This window comes from Bos mutus, chromosome 15, assembly GCF_027580195.1.
Source record: "Bos mutus isolate GX-2022 chromosome 15, NWIPB_WYAK_1.1, whole genome shotgun sequence".
Lineage (NCBI taxonomy): Eukaryota > Metazoa > Chordata > Mammalia > Artiodactyla > Bovidae > Bos > Bos mutus.
The window spans coordinates 5,857,156-5,876,252 of NC_091631.1; the positions used below are offsets into that span (position 1 = coordinate 5,857,156).

Sequence of the window (19,097 nt, forward strand, 5' to 3'; positions counted from 1 at the left end):
GATCCAGTATCCCCGTTACCCTCAGGGCTGGCCAGGCCAGGACCCGAGAATCCAGGGCCCCCTCTGGAATTATCAGTACACGTCCTGAACACTCAGGCCTGTCTTTACGAAAACTGTCTCCCCTTCCCTTACAAGGACTGCCTTGATCTGCAGTCATTTTCTCTACGAATACAGTAAACCCTTGAAATGGAGCAAAGTACACTGCAACAGGACCCAGACTTGGCTTCTGGCCTATACCTGGGGCCCACCTCAAATAAAGGTGGGCAAAACTCTTATCTTTGTGGGCAGGTAAAGAAGTGGCTGCCTTGTGCTCCTTTAGAATGTCCTTAGTTTGGTCTGCTGCATGTACTGAGGTTTCACATCTTTACTTTTGTGTTTTTTTGTGATAGTACAGACCATCTGAAAAGTACTACTTTTCATTGATCCCACAATAACATAACTCCACATTTTACATGATTGAAAATTCCTGCACTCGGCTTATTGTCTCACGGCAGAGTTTTACTGTATTAAGTGCCTATTTTGTGCCATGGTACTGTGCTAGGTTTATGGCGATGAACACAACTGACATGGTCTCTGTTCTCAGGGAACTTGCTTACTCACAGAGGAAATGGACAATAAGCTGATAACTGTAAGCTGGGATATAGGCTATGAAGAAATCAAAGGGCTGAAACAAGGACTTCCCTGGCGGTCCAGTGGCTGACTCCACACTTCCGCTGCAGGGGCCATGGGTTCAATCCCTGGTCAGAGAAGTGAGATCCTGCAAGCCATGCAATATGGCCAACAACAGCCACAAAGAACTGAAACAAAATGATGGAGGGAGTCACTTAAGGTGGTTGGAAAGGCTTCTCTAACAAGGTGATGTCTGAACTGAGGAAGATGAGATGGAGCAAGCATTCTAGAGGTCAGGAATAGCACGTACATAGGCCCTAGGGCAGGACTAGAAAAGATTTAGTTTTAAGCTGGGTGAGTGTGGATCCAGGTGTCCCAGAGCAACCTGAACAATGGGCAACGGGGGAAGATGGAAGCCTTGGAGCTAACCCATGCTCAAGGGTGAGGCCTAAGCCACAAGTTCAAATATGCTGTGGATCAGTCAGCTGGAGACCATCCTAGACCAGGGGCTATGGCAGTCTGCACCGAGGGTAGGGATGATTCAAGGCAATGATAATTTATTGGAAATCTTCCTGAATTTCAGAGACAGCATGGGCCACAGGACCCTGATGGCTGGGAGGAGATGAGCATCCTTTTTACTCTTCCCTAAAGAACGTGCGGCCTGGCCTGGGTTCCCTTTCATTCATCAGCAGTGGTTGGTTGAAACCTCCTTTGTGCCAAGCACTGCCCTAGGCACTGGGGGGATACAGCAATGAACAAGACAGATAAACACCTGCCCTCAAGGAGCTCACATCCTAGCTGGGCGGAGGGGGAGCGAAAACAAAATACAAAGCTGCCCACAACAAACTCAGCATTTTGGAAGAAGAGGAGGTGTCTGGAGTGATCTCCCTTCCTGAATGGGGGTTCTGAGATTTGGGCTCCTCCATTAGCTTTTCTCTATTAGTTTTTTTCTAGTAGATTCTATTTGGAGACTAGAGTTCTTTCCTCCTTGGATCCTCTTTCCTGTTGGTGAAAATTTAAAGAGAAACACACACACACACCCCTCCTCTTTTAAGGGCTGTTAAAGGCCCACACACAGACAAAGAAACACCCAAATGCACATACTTCTCTAATCTCCCTAAATCCCCCAAAGGCTGGGGTGGTGATGGTAGCGGCCCTGCTTAGCACAGGAGAAGCCAGGCTAGGGGGCCTGGGGACAATGATCAGCCTTAGCTCTCACACCCCTCTTCTCCAGGCCTGGTCCCTGGTCCCAGTCATTCCCACACCTGGCCTCCCCAGCTGCAGGGAGGTGAATGAGTGTGCTGGGCAAACATCCTTGCAGCTTCCTGCTGCGCCCCTCGGAGACAACAGAACTCTTCTTCCGCCTTCCCCTCCTCCCCACACCCTCCCAGCTGTGGGGCTTCTCTGGGATCCAGAGCCATTTCCTTCTAGAGAAACCAGAGTCATCCTTTCCCCTGAGCCAGAGGACGTATGTCTCTCTGGGGACGTGACCTGTTCTCCCTCTGGTCCTTTATCCCAGTTTTCTGAACACCAGGCCCTCTCTCCTACCTGCCCAGGGGTTGAGGGGTCCCAGGGAAGAGGGCTGTAGTTGGGGGGAGTGGTAGACATCAGGAACTGTGGGAGAGTGGGGAGGGGATGGGAGGAGAAGCCCCCTCACTGGGCAGGAAAGGGAGCTCCTTTCCAGGGATGTCTCTGAGAATCACATAGACTAGATTGCCACAGGATAAAGATGTCCTCATAGAAGGAAAAATACAGCACCCCTGGCCACCCCCAAGCACACAAGACTTATGCAGAGTATGAAACTCATTCTCCTGTCTCTAAGAGCATGCATATTTCTTACACATGTGCTCAGGGTGAACATCCTTTTTGATGTTTTGCCTTTTTAATAGAGTAATAGAGCATATATGGTTTCTACTGTGACTTCATGGCCTTTATCTGGATTTTTAAGGATAGTGAATAACCTACCCTCCATCTTCCAGACTGAGAAGCACACAGACCTCACTCATTCCCATCTTTAACCCTGGAAACACTTTCCTATCCTTATGCAGAAAGAAAAGGGAGTTGGGGATGAGGTTGGAATGGGTTCCCAACTGGGAGGGATCTTAGATATCTAAAGGGAGGCACCAGAAAAGGAAGGTAACTTGCTCAGGGGCACACAGCAACTCCTATCGGAGTAGTCCTTACATTCATTTCCATTAATCTCCAGAGCATGCTACCTATGGAAACTTACCTGGCAGGCATCATCCTACATTAATCTTCAATTTTCTCACTAAATCTCTATAATAACACTACGGGAAAGCCCTCTATAGCTCCATGTTTCAGATAAAGAATCCAAGGCCCACAGGAGGAAAAGTCACTTGTCTAAACTGCCCAGCTGGCTGGCAGCAGAAGCACAGCTAGAACCCAGTTTCCTGATTCCCATCCCAGGAGCTTTCTTTCCTCTTAGAAATTCTTTCCTCTCCCCCTGCCTCACCTGGCTTTGCTTGGGCCTGAGATAAGGAGCTCCCTCAGCAGAGTTTTTCCTCCCCAGGCCCAGTACTGGATATCACTGTCTGATCACAATCACGCACCCTTTCCTGCGCTGGACCAAGGCCCAGATGAGCAGCTGGGGGACACAAGGCTCAATGCAGCCGCAGCAGGAGGCTGTAGGCAGCAGAGTTCATTCAGAAGAAAGCCCAAATAGGAGCTGCTGCGGGCTCAGGGAACCTCACAGGGGGCTCCACCAACAAAGGCATGCGCTCCAGCAAGCCCCCCTCCCTCTGACCAGTGTCTGTCACCAGCTTCAGGAGGAGTGCGTGGAACCCCAGATCCCTGGGCCACAGCATCCTTGGAAAGACTGATCCAACCTCTCCATGTATTGTAAACGAAGAAACAGGCGCAGGCGGGAAACCACAGCCCAGGCTCCCAGGGAGAAGCAGAAGCAGAGGCGGGACTAGAACTCCGGTCTCCCTGCTACCAGGTCAAGCTCTCTCCCCTCCTCCTTGTCTGCAGAAGTGTGCTTTCTCTGGCTGGAACCCGGGACCTTCCTCAGACAGCAGGGTGACCTGGATCTGCTGCCTAATGGAGGACCAGGGGACCTCTCACTCCGTGCCTCCCTGACTCGCGTTCCTGTCTTTGGGCTTGTTTACCCATCAGCAGCATGGGACAGTTTAGGTGGAAGTCCAAGATGCCCAATCCCTTAAATCTGTGTGCACTTGACTCTTGTCTGCCAAATTCATAGTACTCCCAGGAGTTAGAGGTCAGCAAATAGAGACCCTTGAGATGATTACTGAGTGCATGAGAGAGAGAGAGGCAGTTCACTGCCTGGGGTGGGGATCCCCTCAGAACCCTCAAGCTGTCCACGTTTCAACTCTGCAGGCCCTTCTGAACCCCAATGCTTTCTCCCCTTACAGAGCCCATCTCCCACCCCACCCCCAATCCCAGAGCCTTAAGGCTGAGCCCGAGAGAAGGAGGGAGGGAAGAAGAAAGAAGCCACGTTTCTTTACCGGGGGTGGGCGCGGGGAACAGAAGAGAAGCATAAGCCCGGAGACACGGATAGTTACAAGCCGCAAGGAGAGAGACTCGAGGGGCTGAGAAACAGACCCAGAGAAAAACCTCCCTCCTCCTGAGCGATCACCCTGTGCTGCCCCCGACCAGTTGGGGGTCAGGTCCTTCCCTGGGGGAAATCTCTGGCCTGATTTCCTGGGGGGCAGGCACGGCAGCACCCCTGAATTTCCGAGTCTGGCTCAAAATCGGGGTCTGGCTCTGGCCCACCCCCCGCCCCCATGGGCGTCTGGTCTCTGGCCCTTCGAACACTCCCCTGTGCGCCCCCCAGCGGAGAGCCAGAGGCAGAGCCACCGAGGTCCTAAAGGGGGCGCAGGAAAGGGCGCCACCACTTTGTGTCCAATCTGGCCCCGGAACCCCGGGCTCGGGGCTGGAGGACGACTAGGAGAACTGGGGCAGGGGCAGAATCCGTGTCTCTTGAGCTCATATTCGGGGATCGGATGGCCCCGACTCCTCGACGAGTTCCCTTCCCCTGGAAGGCCGAGGCCGGTGTATCCACACGGACCGGAGCCCCCCGGAGGAGCGCGGACTGGCGCAAGCTCGGAGGCTCCGGTCCAGGTTCGGGGTTCCAGGGAAGTGTCGAGGGATCGGGTCACCGAATCTCAGAGCCCGAAGTACGTGTCTCTCAAGGGGACCCAGCGCCGAGCCTCCCTCCCCCCCACTTCTGCCCTGTGATGTATATAGTCCCGTTCTTCTGGAGGCCCCAGGTGCACCGCGAAGAGGCGTAAGGAGTGGTGGAAGGCGAAGCCCAGACCCTTCATCTTACCGCATTGTTGAGGAAATCCGACTCGTTCAGATCCCCCAAGTCCAGGAAGCTGGATCCGGGAAACAGCCTGTCGGCCGGGAAGGGCTCCAAGACGGCGTCCATCGCGGCCGGCTCCGGAGACCCCCCTACGGCTGGGCTTCCCCTCACTCCAGGGCGGCGGCGCGCCGGGCCCAGAGCTCCGGCCCGAGCGTTGGCAAGCGGGCGGGGTGGGAGGGGGGAGCGGGCAGGTCCCGGGCGAAGCCCCGGGGGAGGGGCGGGCAGAGGCTGCGCGGCCCCGGGTCGGGGGCGCGGGGGGCGCGGAGGCCTTTAGGGCAGCGGCGCAGAGCGGGCTGCGCTCAGGGGCCCCGGGCGCACCGTGGGCACCGTGGGCATCTAGCCGACTCCTCCTCCGCTGGCTCCTGCCGGGGCACAGCTGGCTTCCATGGGGAGCCCGGGAGTGGGGCTGAGGGCTTGAGGAGCCCCCCGGACAGGGTGGGAGCCGGGGGCGGGGGAGCTGAGCGCTCCCCCCTGAGACTGGGTGGCTGCCGGGCGCTCCGCTCTCTCTGCGTCTCCCTCTGCACGGCTTCTGTCACTTTTCCTCTCTGCGAAGCCGGGAACCCCGGGCTGGTTAGCCCAGCTGGCCGAGGCGCCACGCCTCCCACATCAATATTCACGATAATTTCATATTAATGAGGAGGGGTGTGGTCTAGGCAATCATTTCCCTACTCCTTTAAAGAGACAGCTGCGAGCTAGCCTTGCAAATCTCTGTTGCTCGAGGTAGGGGCTTGAAGCAAATATTTCCTAGCTCCAGTAACCATGTTCTTTGAACCTCAGCTTCTTAAGGCTTTGCCAACCACACTCCATTAAGTTCACGAGGGAGCTGAGTTATTTCTGTTCCTCTAGGCTTATGCAGGAGTCTGAACCAAGTCCAAAGTCAGGGAATTCCATCTCACAGGCCCCTCCACAAATCTCCTCTCAATGGGGGGATTTTCAGGTCTCCTCCTCCAAGAAGCCTTCCCTGACCCCAGACTGAAGCAGTTACCATTGCTATACATTCACAGGATATGGTGTGCTTACCTCCTTGATAGTCATTGTTTGCTCCGGTATCTCTGACCCCTCTGGACTCAGATCCCTAGGGCAAAGACTGTATCCGACTTTCCTGTGCGTGAAAGTTATTGGCGGGGGTGGGGGGGGTGGGGGGTACGGGGGGGGGTGGGGTGGGGTGGGGTGGGGTGGGGGGGTGGGGGTGGCAGGAGAGATGAGGTAAGGACCCCTCTTCTCATCAAGTACCCCTAATGGTTCTGAAGAGCTAGAAGTTGGAGAATAGTGACCATGTAGTCTGTGTGAGCCAAGATGTGGGCTGGCTGCATGCTCCGTGGTCACGGGACACTCCCAGGCCCCCTGGATCCATTATCTAAGTGACTCGCTCCAGAGTACAGCTTAATCTCTTGAAAGGGCTGATAAACAATCACCAGGCACCTGAGCAAATGGATATGGCCAGAAAGTCACTCCCTCAGAGGGCTGGGCTCATGGTTCCTGCCCAGAAGTCATTAATAGGATTAAGTGTGTCCTCCTTGTTTGGAGCTTTTAATTAGCTCAGGAACCAAAAGGCCTTTAAGAAGCGGAGATGTCATTGCAGTTAAGCCAGGGATGTCACCCAGATTGCTCTCTCAGTGCCAAGGTGGGGAAAGGGCACACCTAGGCTGAGATAGCAGCTGTTTGCTTGCCTGGGGTAGGCTGGGAGGCATGTGGCTTTCTGCCCATCTCCTGATCCAGTTGACATAGTTCTGGAGAATGAAGTTCTGACCCTCCAGATTGTCATATGACTATTAGCTCCTGGACCTCCTGGAGAGTTTGTTCCTAAGAAACTGGGAATACAGCCCATGCTCTGGGGACCAGTTCACCAGCAATGCAACTCTGAGAAGCTGTGCTATGTGCTAAGTCGCTTCTGTTGTGTTTGACTCTTTGTGACCCTGTGGACTGTATAGGCTTCTCTGTCCACAGGATTCTCCAGGCAAGAGCACTGGAGTTGGTTGCCATGTCCTCTTCCTGGGGATCTTCCTGACCCAGAGGTTGAACCCACATCTCCAGCATTGCAGGCAGATTCTTGACCACTGAGCCAACAGGGAAGCCCTCTGAAAGTTAGGCTGGGCCAGAAAGAAATCAGTTCACTCTCTAAACAGTGGCAAGTAGAAGGAGGGTGCTGAGACTGTGGGTGTTTTCCCTAGGTGTGTCACATCTGGCCAACTGGGGAGCAGTCAGACACTGAGAATTTGACTGACCCTTCGTGGGGAGGGGGGCAAAGGTTGTGATCTCTGGCTAGGTGGACAAGCCAGTCCATGGTGGGCGATTTTGTGACTACAGGTGTCTGGAGTCCTGGCTCCTGAGCTGGAGTCTCTGCAGGCTCCCAGGAGGAGCAAAAGTGCCCCTCTGCCTGAGGTTGGCTGGAAATTGTGCCTGTGTTCCTCCCAGCCTGCTCTGTAATTAGAGACACAGGCACCACTTAAGTGATGGGGAAGATTATATAGTTTTAGATAAATAAGATTAGAATGTCCTCTCTTTCCTGATTCTTACCCAGGTGAACACCCCAGGACACCATTGAAAATAATCCTGGGGAGACACTCTGGTTCTGGCACCTCCTGTGGAGTCTGAGAAGCGGGGAGCTCCCAGGAGAATTTCTGGGGGGAGGAGAGAAGAGTGGGAAGAGGAATGGGTGGTGCAGAGCCTAGCACGTCCCCAGCCAAGGTGAGGATGGCAGGGGGTTTCTTCACACATCCTACAGGTGTTATTGAGCACCTGTGAACAGTCCCTAGACCTGGCCCTGGGGTACAGTGGTGATTCAGAACTTATATTCTAGAGTGAATGAGGAAGGAATGGGCACACAAATAAATAAATAGTTCATTTCAGATAGTGATAGGACTGTGAAGGAAATAAGTGTGGTATGATGGAGTGTAAGGAAGGCTTTTTTGAAGAAGTGATGTGTGAACTGAGAACTGAAGTTATTTCTGGGGCAAAATGGAGGGAAAAGCATTCCAGATAGAGGGAACAGCAAGTAGAAGAGAAAGCAAGAGAAGGACTGGGAGGGGCAGGCAGTGACAAGGGAGAGAGAAGATGAATGTGAAATCCCGAGGCTATATGCACATATACACTGACACTGTTCAAGTGGTAAAAAAGAACTATGCCTGTTGAGATCCAAGGGCCCACCTGAAGCCTTCTATAGCAGCCATCCCCTCTGTATCTACTCCTTTCTCTCCTTTTTTTTCCCATACCGCAGGGCATGAGGGATCTTAGTTCCTCAACCAAGGATTGAACCTGCACTCCTGCAGTGGGAGCACAGATTCTTAAGCGCTAGGCCGCCAGTGAAGACCCCGTTATCTATATCTCTTAAAGATTTTCCAGAAAAGAAGACTAGACAGCTCACCGGGTCTACAGTCTGGGCTCTGACCAGCTGGGAGGGTCTGCTTCCTCCAGGCCTGTCCTGAGGCCAGGCCTGATCCCACAACCCAGACATCTCAGGCCCCTTCTGTACATCTGAAGGGGTGGGGAAAGGAGGCCCAGATTGGTGTTTCAAACATCCCCAAACGCTCCAGGTCAGGAAAAGCTCACAGACCATAGCCCCTCCGGTTGTGGGCTCAGCAACATCCGGTTGGTGTTGTCTGCAGCAGCTCCAGCTGTGAAGCGTAATGCATAAAGATGCCCCAACCCAGGCAGTGACGCACAGGAGAGAGGTTCAGAGATAAGCTTCCTGCCTGTCCCAGACACTGTAGGTCAGGTGGAGAGAGAGCTATCTGCCAGGTTGAGCTGTGAGCAGGAAAGGTGTGTGTCCATGTGCATGCGCGTGTGTGTGTGTGTGTGTGTGCATGCGAGTGTGTGAGGGTAGGGGGCCTGGCTGGGCACTGCCACACTTTGACACCCTTAGAGAGTCACTGCCCTTCTCTGGGTCTCAGTTTTCACATCTGTCAAATGGGAGAGGTATTCTTGATGCCTAGAGTCCTGTCTTCTCCAAGCACTTTCCAGATGTGTCCTTAGCAGGCCAGGAATGGTAGAGAGTAGGGGGAGATGGGGTGAAGGGCCTGCCTCCTTAGGAGGCCCAGTGCTCTGATTTTCCAGGCTTTGGCCCTGGAGCCTCGAGGAGGGTGCAAGGCTGGGTGTTTACATTTGGCAGGCAGGCCCTGGGTGGTGGTGAGAAGGTTGCCCAAAGTAAACCTGCCTTGTTTGCCTGGATTGTAAAGGGAAAAACGCTTTGGCACACTGTACCAGGAACTTCTGAGAAATGAAAGCATATTCATCCTGGAGATTAGGCTGACTTCCGGGGCACAGATGGGGGCCCTTTGTTCTCTTGTGGCTCCCTCATAGGGGCCACATGACTGCCCCCTCTGTACCTCCTGCTGGGGTGGAAGTGGAGTCCCTGGGGTGGCACCCTGCCAGGAGGGTGGAGGTGTGCCTCAGACCCCCAGCTCTCCATCATCTTGGCCTGCGGTTCCTTCCCGGCTCCACCGGAAACCGTAAAATACCTAACTGGTGTTGAGAATTTGCTTTGTGCCAGGCACTAAATACTTTGACTTGTATTATCTCGTTTAATTCTTGGAACACGCTGGGGAGATGAATATCGTATTCACTGATTCTGAGAAACACATTTAAACATCTCTGAAATCAGAAAGTGTCTTACAATCGGGAGCATGTTATGCTTGAATGGACAGTTTTTTTTTTTTTCCTTCTTAATGTACGGTGCCAAACAAATGGCAAATCGTAGGATTATAACATCTTAGATTCGATGAAACAGGATATTATTATCATCCCCAGTCTGCAGATGAGAAAAGGAGGCTCAGAGAGTTCACCGGACTTAACCAGTCCTTTATTTTGCAGGAAACCAAGCCCTCGAGGCCTCGGAGGCTTTCCTTAGGTCAGCCAGCTTCAGTGAGACAGAGATAGGACTGAAATCCGGGCCTCTGGGCTCCTCACCCGGGGCCCTTTCCACTCACCCCAGATGAACTGGGTTTGCTCACTAGGGAGAGGCAGGCGCGGAGGGGAGGGCCTTCCTCAGCGGCCAGTGAGTCACCGGCCACCCTACCTTGGAGAACGGCCTTAAAGATAGAATTTTTTCCCCCTCTCCAAATTCTCTGAAGACTGAAGTTCCTTAAGGACTAAGAAAACACTTGTCTCCCTTCCAGCTCCTTTTCCTGGTAATTATTTTAGCTTGTCTTTCCCTGAATTTCTCTCCGCTGTCCCATCCCACGACGACAGGCAGGCCCGCCCCTTCTTGGCCCAGCGTCCGCCCCGCGGCCTGGGGAACGGCTCCACCCGCTTCCTGCTCTGCTCAGGGTCCTGCTCTGATCTCCCCCTTCTTTCTTCTACCTCGAATCACCTGCACCCACTGGGCTTCCAGATGCCTCTGTCACCCAGGCTGCTGGCTCCAGCCCCCAGGACTTACACTCAGGCATATCGTCCTGCATCCTGCTCTCTCCCAAGTGTAAAGTCAAGGGAGAAAAATCGAAAGGCTAGTCTTTGGCCTCAGGGAGCCATCGTGTCGTCGGGGATGCTCCGCTGCCACTCGTGCTTCACCGGGGGCTGACAGAGCTGGGACGGTGGATCTCAGAGAAAGGGCAGAAGCCTGGAAAGCCAGAGGCTTGACTTGGCCAATGACATACTGCCCTTGCCAAGTACCCCTACTCCGCCCCGTGTAGAGCCTCGGTGTCCCAGCCTCCAAGCCTGCTGAGGCTGAATGGCTCGTCACGGGGAACTGGAGAGGCAGCGCTGGGAGTTTAAACCAAAGGCTTTGCGAAAATGCCACCAGGCACGGTTCAGTTCAGCAGGGACTGATCGCCGTCCAGGTTAAGCCAGGGCCTCAGATTCTTCCCAGTCAGAGGAGGGTTTTGGACCGAATAGTCTCTCAAATTCCATCCTACCGGCTCTGAACCGCTATGATTCTGTCTCCTTCTGCCCAGAAAGGAAATATGGGCCTTGTGAGTGAGGAGCCCGTGTGTTTTCCGGACATCGATTTGGCGAGAGGCTGAGTGTGCCGCCCACGGTGGTGTGACCGCCGCGGGGCGGGTGATCCCGCGTCTGGAGGTGTGGGCCTGCACGTGGTGCTCCTGCCATCCCTGCGCATGTACGGTCCTCGGGAGGAGAGAGCGGCCGTTCACACGGAGGAGCGGGCCCACCCCTCTGTGCGTGTCCATGCCAGCGCATGCGGCTGCAAATCTGGTTTTCATCTTCCAATAGGCAGCTGGGCTGGGGTGGGCGGTGCGGGGAGACTGAGTGGAATATTAATTGTGCTTTTGCACGTGGCTGAGCTCCATGAATGTGGTGGTCGGAGGGAGCAGCCTGAAGCTATGTGGGGAATGAGGAAGAAGCCACAGGAGAGGGGTTCCCTGGGGTTTACAGGCACACTGGAGAGGAGGTAGAGCCCTGACACCCTTCAGGGTGGGTGGCAGCGCAGGGAGAGAGGTTCTGAGATCAAGGATCTGGGGACAGTTGGGAAGATAATAGGTTTAAGGCGATTCCGATCTTTGCCTATTCCAGAGCCTGGAGCATAGTAGGTGTTCAATAAATACTGGCTGAATGACTAAATGGGGCTTCCCAGGGGCAGGAGAGGTAAAGAACCTGCGTGCCAGTGCAGGAGACATAAGATATGTGAGTTGGATCCCTGGGTCAGGAAGATCCCCCTGGAGAAGGAAATGGCAACCCACTCCAGTATGCTTGCCTGGAGAATCCCATGGATAGAGGAGCCTGGAGGGCTACAGGTCGCAAAGAGTCAGACACGACTAAAGAGACTCAACGTGACACAAATGATTAAATAGCTGACTGCTTGTGTGCATGAGAGATCTCACAGATACTCTTACCTGGGAGAAGATGGAGAACCGAGTAGGAGGAAAGAAAGTGTGCACGTTTGAAGCACCTGCCAAGTGCTGGCCACTCCAAGGGTCACCGTCAGGCGTTTTATTTCATTTCAAGCACACGAAGGTCTAGGAAATAGCATCACCCTCATTGCGCACAAACTCTCCCCTCTGCAACTTGCCATTTTCGGGGATACAGGTGAGAATATTTTTCTTTGAGTCTGGGGCCTAGAAAAACTGGCTGCTTCTGAAAGGTGGGTCTATTTTTAACCGAATGAACACTCTGGACTTTGTAACTCACTGTATGTCGTTTTCCACTTGGGGTGTCAGGAAACTCAGAGAGGAATTTGCTGGGGCCAGCCTCTTGCAGCAGGCTCTCATGGGGATGTACTTCACAAGCTCACTGCATCCCTGGCTTCCTCTTAGCTTTTGAATCCCCCTTTCTCCATATCTTTCCTCCCTCTATTAAAAGCCATTTAATTACATTGTCAGGTTTCTCAGGTAACTTTAATACACCTTGAAGAGAGATAAGGTGTAAATACAAAGATATTTTTACTTGTATAGATGAAGAAGATGAGGTTCAGAGAGGTTATGTTATTTGTCCAAGGTCACACAGCTATGAAGCTAGAGAGTTGGGAATTTGCTCTTGGATCTGTTAGACTTAATCTTTTAACTGAGCCAGACTCTAGGACTGGACAAGTTGTACAGCAATCAGGGGGCTTTCAGGGAGTTGGGAGGAGCCTGAGGTCTTTGCAGATTCAGCCTTTAACTCTCACCAGCCCTCATCCAGTCTCCACTCCTTCAGGAGCAGGTTCAGGTAGGGGTTCCCGTCCCAGGTCAAAGAAGGGGCTCTGGGGATCCTGGGCATTCCCCTGTCTGCAAGGACCAGCCCCTGACCTCATAAGTAAACACAACAAACAGAAAACCGGCAGAGCTGGCTGTCGCAGTCACCAGTGAAAGCAAAGGTACGTTCCAGTTGCTCCAAGGAATGTTTCTGGAGCCTCCAGAGCTGAAGAACGGACCAATTCCCTGGAGAAAAGGAAAGGATGGGGGCCCAGGGGAGCCACATTTTTTCTCAGCTTTATGACAAGCAAGCAACAAGCATCCCAAGGATCAGGGGAAGGAGCTCCAAGCCTGCATATTCTGCATCTGGATCCTGATCCCTCTCTAGAGCCCTTCGGACCTGCCCACCCGCGATGTGTCTCCTGTGGGCAGCCCCTGGATGAAGACTTTGGGATTCCCCGGGGAGGCCTTATACTTACCTATCCCAGTGAATCCATTCCTTACAGAGGCGGCACCACACATGTGCTCCACAAACCTGGGGACCCCTGGGGAGGGCCCAAAGGTTGAGCCAAATCTAGGGGAGGGATGCTGTTATTCTGAAAGCCGCAGTGGAGAATGCGTGTCGGACAACCCAGGGGACACTGTCACACCGATAGCGACATGGAGACCGTGAGTAAAGACGCCTTTGCTCAGGGCTTTCCAGATAAGCCTGGAAGTCTCCATGTGGGACACCTTCAGACTCCAGCATGCATGGCCTGGAGGAGAAATAATCATAGAAACAATGATTTTCACAAACTGCCATTTCTTGTGGGCCCATTGCCCCTCCACGCTCTGCCAGTTTGCAGCACGTATCTCAATCTTCTGAATCTATAAAGAGCTCCTATAAATCAATAAGACAAAGACCAACAATCCAATAAAAATATTGACAAAGCATGTGAACAGTGAGTCTGGTGCATTTATACACGACCATTTCTCATGTCCCAGGGTCTCTGCTAAGCACAGCCTCTGTGTCTTCTCATTTAAGCCTCCCCACAAGCCTTGGAGTCAGATACCATGATTACCCTGTTTTCTTGAGGCTCAGAGAGGGGAAGACACTGGCCCAGTGTCACGCGGGGTCTTGGTCTGACTTCACAGTCTGTGTTGCTGAGGTACAGAGGAAAGTCACCGTTTATGGGGACCCAAGGCCTCAGGAAACCCTGGCAGAGACGGGAGGGACAGTGAGGAGCAGACAGCTGAGGTGAAATCCTCTCCACCCATCAGCTTGGGGAGAACCCAGAACCCCCAATATCTAGGAAGAAGAGTTTTTTGGTTTTCGTTTTGTCTTTTTAAATTTGCTGAATAGCTAATACATCACAAGTAAAAAAAAAAAAAAAAAAAATGAAAAGTAATCCTCTCTTCCCTGTATCCGATGTCCTAACCACTAAGTTCCCACCCTTCAACCAACATATGATTAATTTTATTACTTTCTTGGACATCTTCTGTGGGTGGCGCGTGTGTGTATTTATATACATCTTCTCTCTCTCTCTTTTTTTTAACTGAAAAGGAGCATACACCATTCTATATCTCCCCACACCCCACCGCCACTTTCTCTGTGTTGGAAATCTTCCACATTAGTACCTAGAGAACTTCCTCATTTTTTTTCAATAGTTACATAGCTATCCATTGTGTGACTGTTGGAGGAGGCAATGGCAACCCACTCCAGTGCTCTTGCCTGGAGAATCCCAGGGACGGGGGAGCCTGGTGGGCTGCCATCTCTGGGGTCGCACAGTTGGACACGACTGAAGTGACTCAGCAGCAGCAGTGTGACTGTACCATAATTTATTTACCTGTCCCCAACTGATGAACACTTGGATTGTTTCCAGTTTTTTCCTGTAACAAATAATGCTATAATCACAGTCTTGTTCAGGCACTGTATATTTGTGGGATAAAATCTCGGTAGTGGGATTGCTGGGTCAAAGAGAATGTGCATTTGTGATGTCTATGTGCGTGCGTGCTCCAGTCGTGTCTGACTCTGTGTGACCCTATGGACCCTAGCCCACCAGGCTCCTCTGTCCATGAGATTCTCCAGGAAACAATACTGGAGTGGGTTGCCATGCCCTCCTCCAGGGGATCTTCCTGACCCAGGGATCGAACCCTCATCTCCTGTGACTTCTGAATTGCAGGCGGATTCTCTACCGCTGAGCCACTGGGAAGCCGGTAATGTTCACAGATATTGGTAAACATTTCATATCGATTTACACTGCCACCAGCAGTATATGACATTGTCGGTCTCTCCGCAGCCTTGCAAATGATGGACATTATCAAGCTTTTGCATGGTTTCCAGTTTGCATTTCTCTTATCATTAATGAGGTTGAGAGTCTCTTGAGATGTCCTCAAACAATTAATGCTGCCTTTTCTGTAGATCCTGGTTGTATTCGTTGGCTTTTAAAAAATTGGTGGCTGGTCTTGTCTTACTGATTCCTAGGAGTTCTTTATACGTCAGGGAGATTTTGATATGATCTGCAGGGACAGCGGGGCCACAGTTGGCATCCCCTTTGGGAAAGGCTGTGGAGGTGCGTTCTTCCACATGCCTCCACTCTCTCATCCAAGCCCAGCCATTGATTTAAGGAACCTTCACTGGGTATCTTTTGAGTGCTAGGCTCAGTGCTTAGGTGCCTGAAACTAGGGGTTGAATAGACAAAGTTCTCAGGTTGCTGGAAGTGCGGTAGGGGTACCACATCTGTGATCAGACAGATGGTGGTCCAGTGGGAGGTGAACTGTAGTTCAGGGATTCAGAATGAGTGCTTCAGGAGCCTGTGGCAGGAAGCAACAGGCACTGTCTATATCCCAATAGACTCTGACATCTGCATTCGCCCGGGGCTAGATCAGAGTTGCCAAGGCTCTGCCTGCCTCCCTTCTCCCTGTGGGTCCAGCCCTCAGACTGCGGAAATGCCCTGCTCTGGGAAGATGGCCCCCTCAGTCCCTGTTTACAGAATGCTCAGTCTTCTCTGAGCTTATTTTGTCTGACCCGCCCCCACATAGCCTCCTTCCCTGCCCTGTGGTGGTCCTCACTACCCTGCTGTGCATTTCTATTTATGTATATTTATTTTATTTTTGGTTGTGTTGGATCTTTGTGGTGAGCAGGCTTTCTCTAGTTGCAGAAAGTGGGGGCTCCTCTTCCTTGCGGTGCACAGACTCTAGGGCACACGGGTTTAAGTAGCTGCAGCGCACAGGCTCAGTCGTGGTGATGCAAGGGCTTAGCTGCTCCATAGCATGTGGGCCCTTCCTGGTCCAGGGATCGAACCCGTGTCCCCCAAATTGCAGACGGATTCTTATCCACTGCACCCTGCCGTGCATTTCTTGCAGCCTGTTTCTAGTGCGCATGCCTCCGCTGCTCAGAGGATTGTAATCTCTTGATGGCAAGATGGGAGACTTTCCTCTGGGCCCCCCTCCACTTGGTGCTTCGTATCTGGTGACACTCGTGAAGGCTTGTTGGATGTTAGCGCAGCTGGAAACCAGGGCTCACCTGAATTGAGACCTGCATGTCAGGGGGTTGAGAATGGCCCATTAGACACAGGAAAGGATGGTATGCCAGGCCCCAGCATCGGGGCCCAGCCAAGAAAGGGTTAAGCTCGCCAGAGTTTTGTATATGAAATGGCACCAGAAAAAAAAAAGTACAGACTAGCAATTGAGCCCTGTCTCATCCTGGTTCAAATGACATTGTCTGAGCTTCCCCAGCCTCGCCTCCTGCACTAATTACAGACCTTCCCTGGGGAGGAAGACCAAGGCCAGGAGGTCCTCATTACAGGCTCACTTGCTGGAGGGAACAAACCCCAATGACCAAGCCCAATGGCCAAACAAACTCTCTCGAAGAGAGGCCCAGGGTTTCCTCTAAAGTACATCACTGCAGCTGTCCGGCTGGGAAAGGGTTAAGAAGTCGCTGGCAAGGGTTGCCCAGGTGCAATGATGGGGGTGGGGGTGGGGGCCAGCCAGGGCTAAGGTACCCCCTCTCTGGGTCCACTTGCCCAGGCCTGAGAGCCCTTCCTGCCTCTTGCCCCCAAGATGGCGGCTGCCAGGGCCGCGTGGGGGCCTCCTTGCTGTGGTCGCCTGCCGGCCGCCTCTCCCTGTGGCCTGTGGAGACCTCGCCTTCTTTAATCTTCCATTTATCTTGAGGACTCGCCCCTCTGAGATTAGCTTTGATGTGGGGCCTGCTCCCAGGGGAGGAATCAAGGGTTTCTGAGGCCTGGTCTGGATTCTGCCCACTGCCCCCAGCCCAGGCGGGGCCCAGAGGTCCCCCAACCATCAGGGCCAGACCCCAGGCTGACCTGAGCACACAGGGCAAGGGCTTTGGGCCTTGACCTTGAGGCAGATGGAGGGGCTGCTGCCTGGGCCCCAAAGTGGAGGAGAGGGCTCGGAAGTAAGAGCTTGGTTAACACATTGTGTAAGTTTATTTTTACACTAGTCTCCCCCATGAGACTGCGCACATTAAAATAAGAAGGAGAAGAACAGTATTCTTGCATGCCAACTAAGTGCCAGGCACAAGGCTAAGCATCTTCAAACACCATTTAATCCTTACAACTATGTGCTGTGGGTATCATTTCAAAGGGGTGGAAACTGGGGGTTATTCACGTTCATAAAAATGTATTGGGTTCCTACCATGTGCCCTGTTCCAGGCGCTGGGAAAGTGCCAGTGAGCAAAGCGGGCGCCTTGCTACCCGACTGCGCTAGTCGGGGAGACCGGTCATTAACAGATGGTCAAATACGTATTGTATCGTGTTATATAGCGTCAAGATACAGCCTTGAAGAAGAGAACTGGCTGGAGTGACAGGGCAACCGTTTTGGACTCAGAGTGTCCTCCTCTGTGAAGAGACAGAGACCAGAGCAGAGGGAAGGAATTAGCCATGTGACTAAGGAAGCGAAGGGCAAAGGTCAGAGGTTGGAGGTACTTGTTTTGTTCTGGCACAGTCAGGAGGCCCATAGGATGAGAGGTGGACAGTGATAGGAAGTGCGCTGGGTAAGGGAGCAGGAACTTGGTCTTATGGGGTCTGCTGAGGAGTTTGAAGCTTATTCTGAGTGTGATGGGAGCGACTGGGGTTGAGCATGAGCTGGACTCAGAACGTAAGTGGCAGGGGCTGGCAGCTGGCTCCACTCGCATGACTAGACATGGAGATTTAAACACAGATTCTGTCTGACTTGAGGAGGCCCAGGATGCTGCTGTCTCCTGCAAGGGGCAGGGACTGTGTGCCACTTGCCTCAGTGTCCCCGTGCCCAGCAGAGGGCCTGGCACAGCTGATGGCCCAGCAAAGCTTGGGAATCGGTTGTGGCACTTCTCCTGGCCAGGCAATGAGGTTGGGGAAGTCACTGAGATTTCTCTGAATGTCAGCATGTCCATCTGGAAACAGGGGAGAAGATAACTCCTGTCTTGTCTGTAGGACCCCTCCTGGTGGGCGTCCAATGAGACCTGGCGTGCAGACGGGCTTTGTGCCCTGGCAAGTATCAGGAAACGTTCTGCCGTCTGATTTCATCTGTCCTCACTCCCAGGACAGCTCTTGACGTCACTGCTTCAGAGCACAAATGTGTCCTCCTCGCTGTCCTGCCCCACGGGGCAAGGCCCGCCTGTGCCGCCTGTCTTAGGGATGTGTGAGCCTGCGTGCAAGTCTGTTACTTGTGGTCACAGAAACTAGAGGGCTGCTGCCTTGGCTGGGTGGTCTATGAGAACTTCACCTCCAGACTTTGGGGCGAGGGTGTGGAAGACCTGGAAACAGGGGCTTCCCTCCTCCCATCCGTACTGGGGCCCCTGGGGTTCCCATAGCTCCTTCTGTAGCCTCAGTCCCAGCTCACAGTGAGAGGTGTGGGGACTGTCTGTACACCTGTCATTCTGTCCCACCTGCCTGTGGGCTCCTGGGGGTCGGCTGAGACTACACCTTGTTCTTTGTACCCCAGGAAGCGATACAATGTCCGGTGTGAGATGGATGCTTCGTAGTAATGGATGGATGAATGAATTGTCCGTAGTCTCTGCCATCAGAAGGGCCTGGAGTTACACGGCTTCTGGACTCTCCTTTAGCCAAGTCACTGGTCCTATGTGGGCCTCAGTTTTCTCTTCTATAAACAGGGGTTTTGTCTGCATTCATTCAGTCAATCAACTCTTGTGACTGCTATGGTACCGTGGTATATTCTAGGGATACAGACATTCATCAGAATCAGTGATGCTGGAGCTTCCCTGGTGGTCCAGTGGTTAAGAATCTGCCTTCCAATGCAGGGTACGTGGGTTTGATCTCTGGTTGGGGAACTAAGATCCCACATGCAGCGGGTCAACTAAGCCCATGCACCACAATTAGAGAAACCTGTTTGCCACCACAAAGAGCCCGCCTGCTGCAACAAAGAACCAGCACAGCAAATAGAAAAAAAGAAAAGGCTAAAAAAAAAATCAGTGCTGCCTCAAGAAGTTTAAAGGTGTCACCGACAGGAGTTGCAGCAGTTACAGTGTAAAGTGGTAAAATGTCTTTACGAGGAGAACCAAAGTGGCTCAGAAGAGGGAGTGGTCTGCCCTACATTTGAAGGGAGGACAGGAACATCTCACAGTACAAGGGGTTCTTGATGTG

The 19,097-nt window shown here is 52.8% G+C and overlaps 1 protein-coding gene across 1 annotated transcript in view; it reads right to left on the bottom strand.

Moving 5' to 3' along the window:
- Nucleotides 1–5,507, bottom strand: part of CREB3L1 (cAMP responsive element binding protein 3 like 1) — a 36,581-nt gene extending 31,074 nt beyond the window's left edge. The window contains exon 1 of the mRNA XM_005898911.2: nucleotides 4,919–5,507. Within this exon, the coding sequence (XP_005898973.1) occupies nucleotides 4,919–5,020 (102 nt within the window). The 5' untranslated portion in view covers nucleotides 5,021–5,507. The remainder of the gene's footprint in view (nucleotides 1–4,918) is intronic.
- Between the last annotated feature and the right edge of the window lie 13,590 nt (nucleotides 5,508–19,097).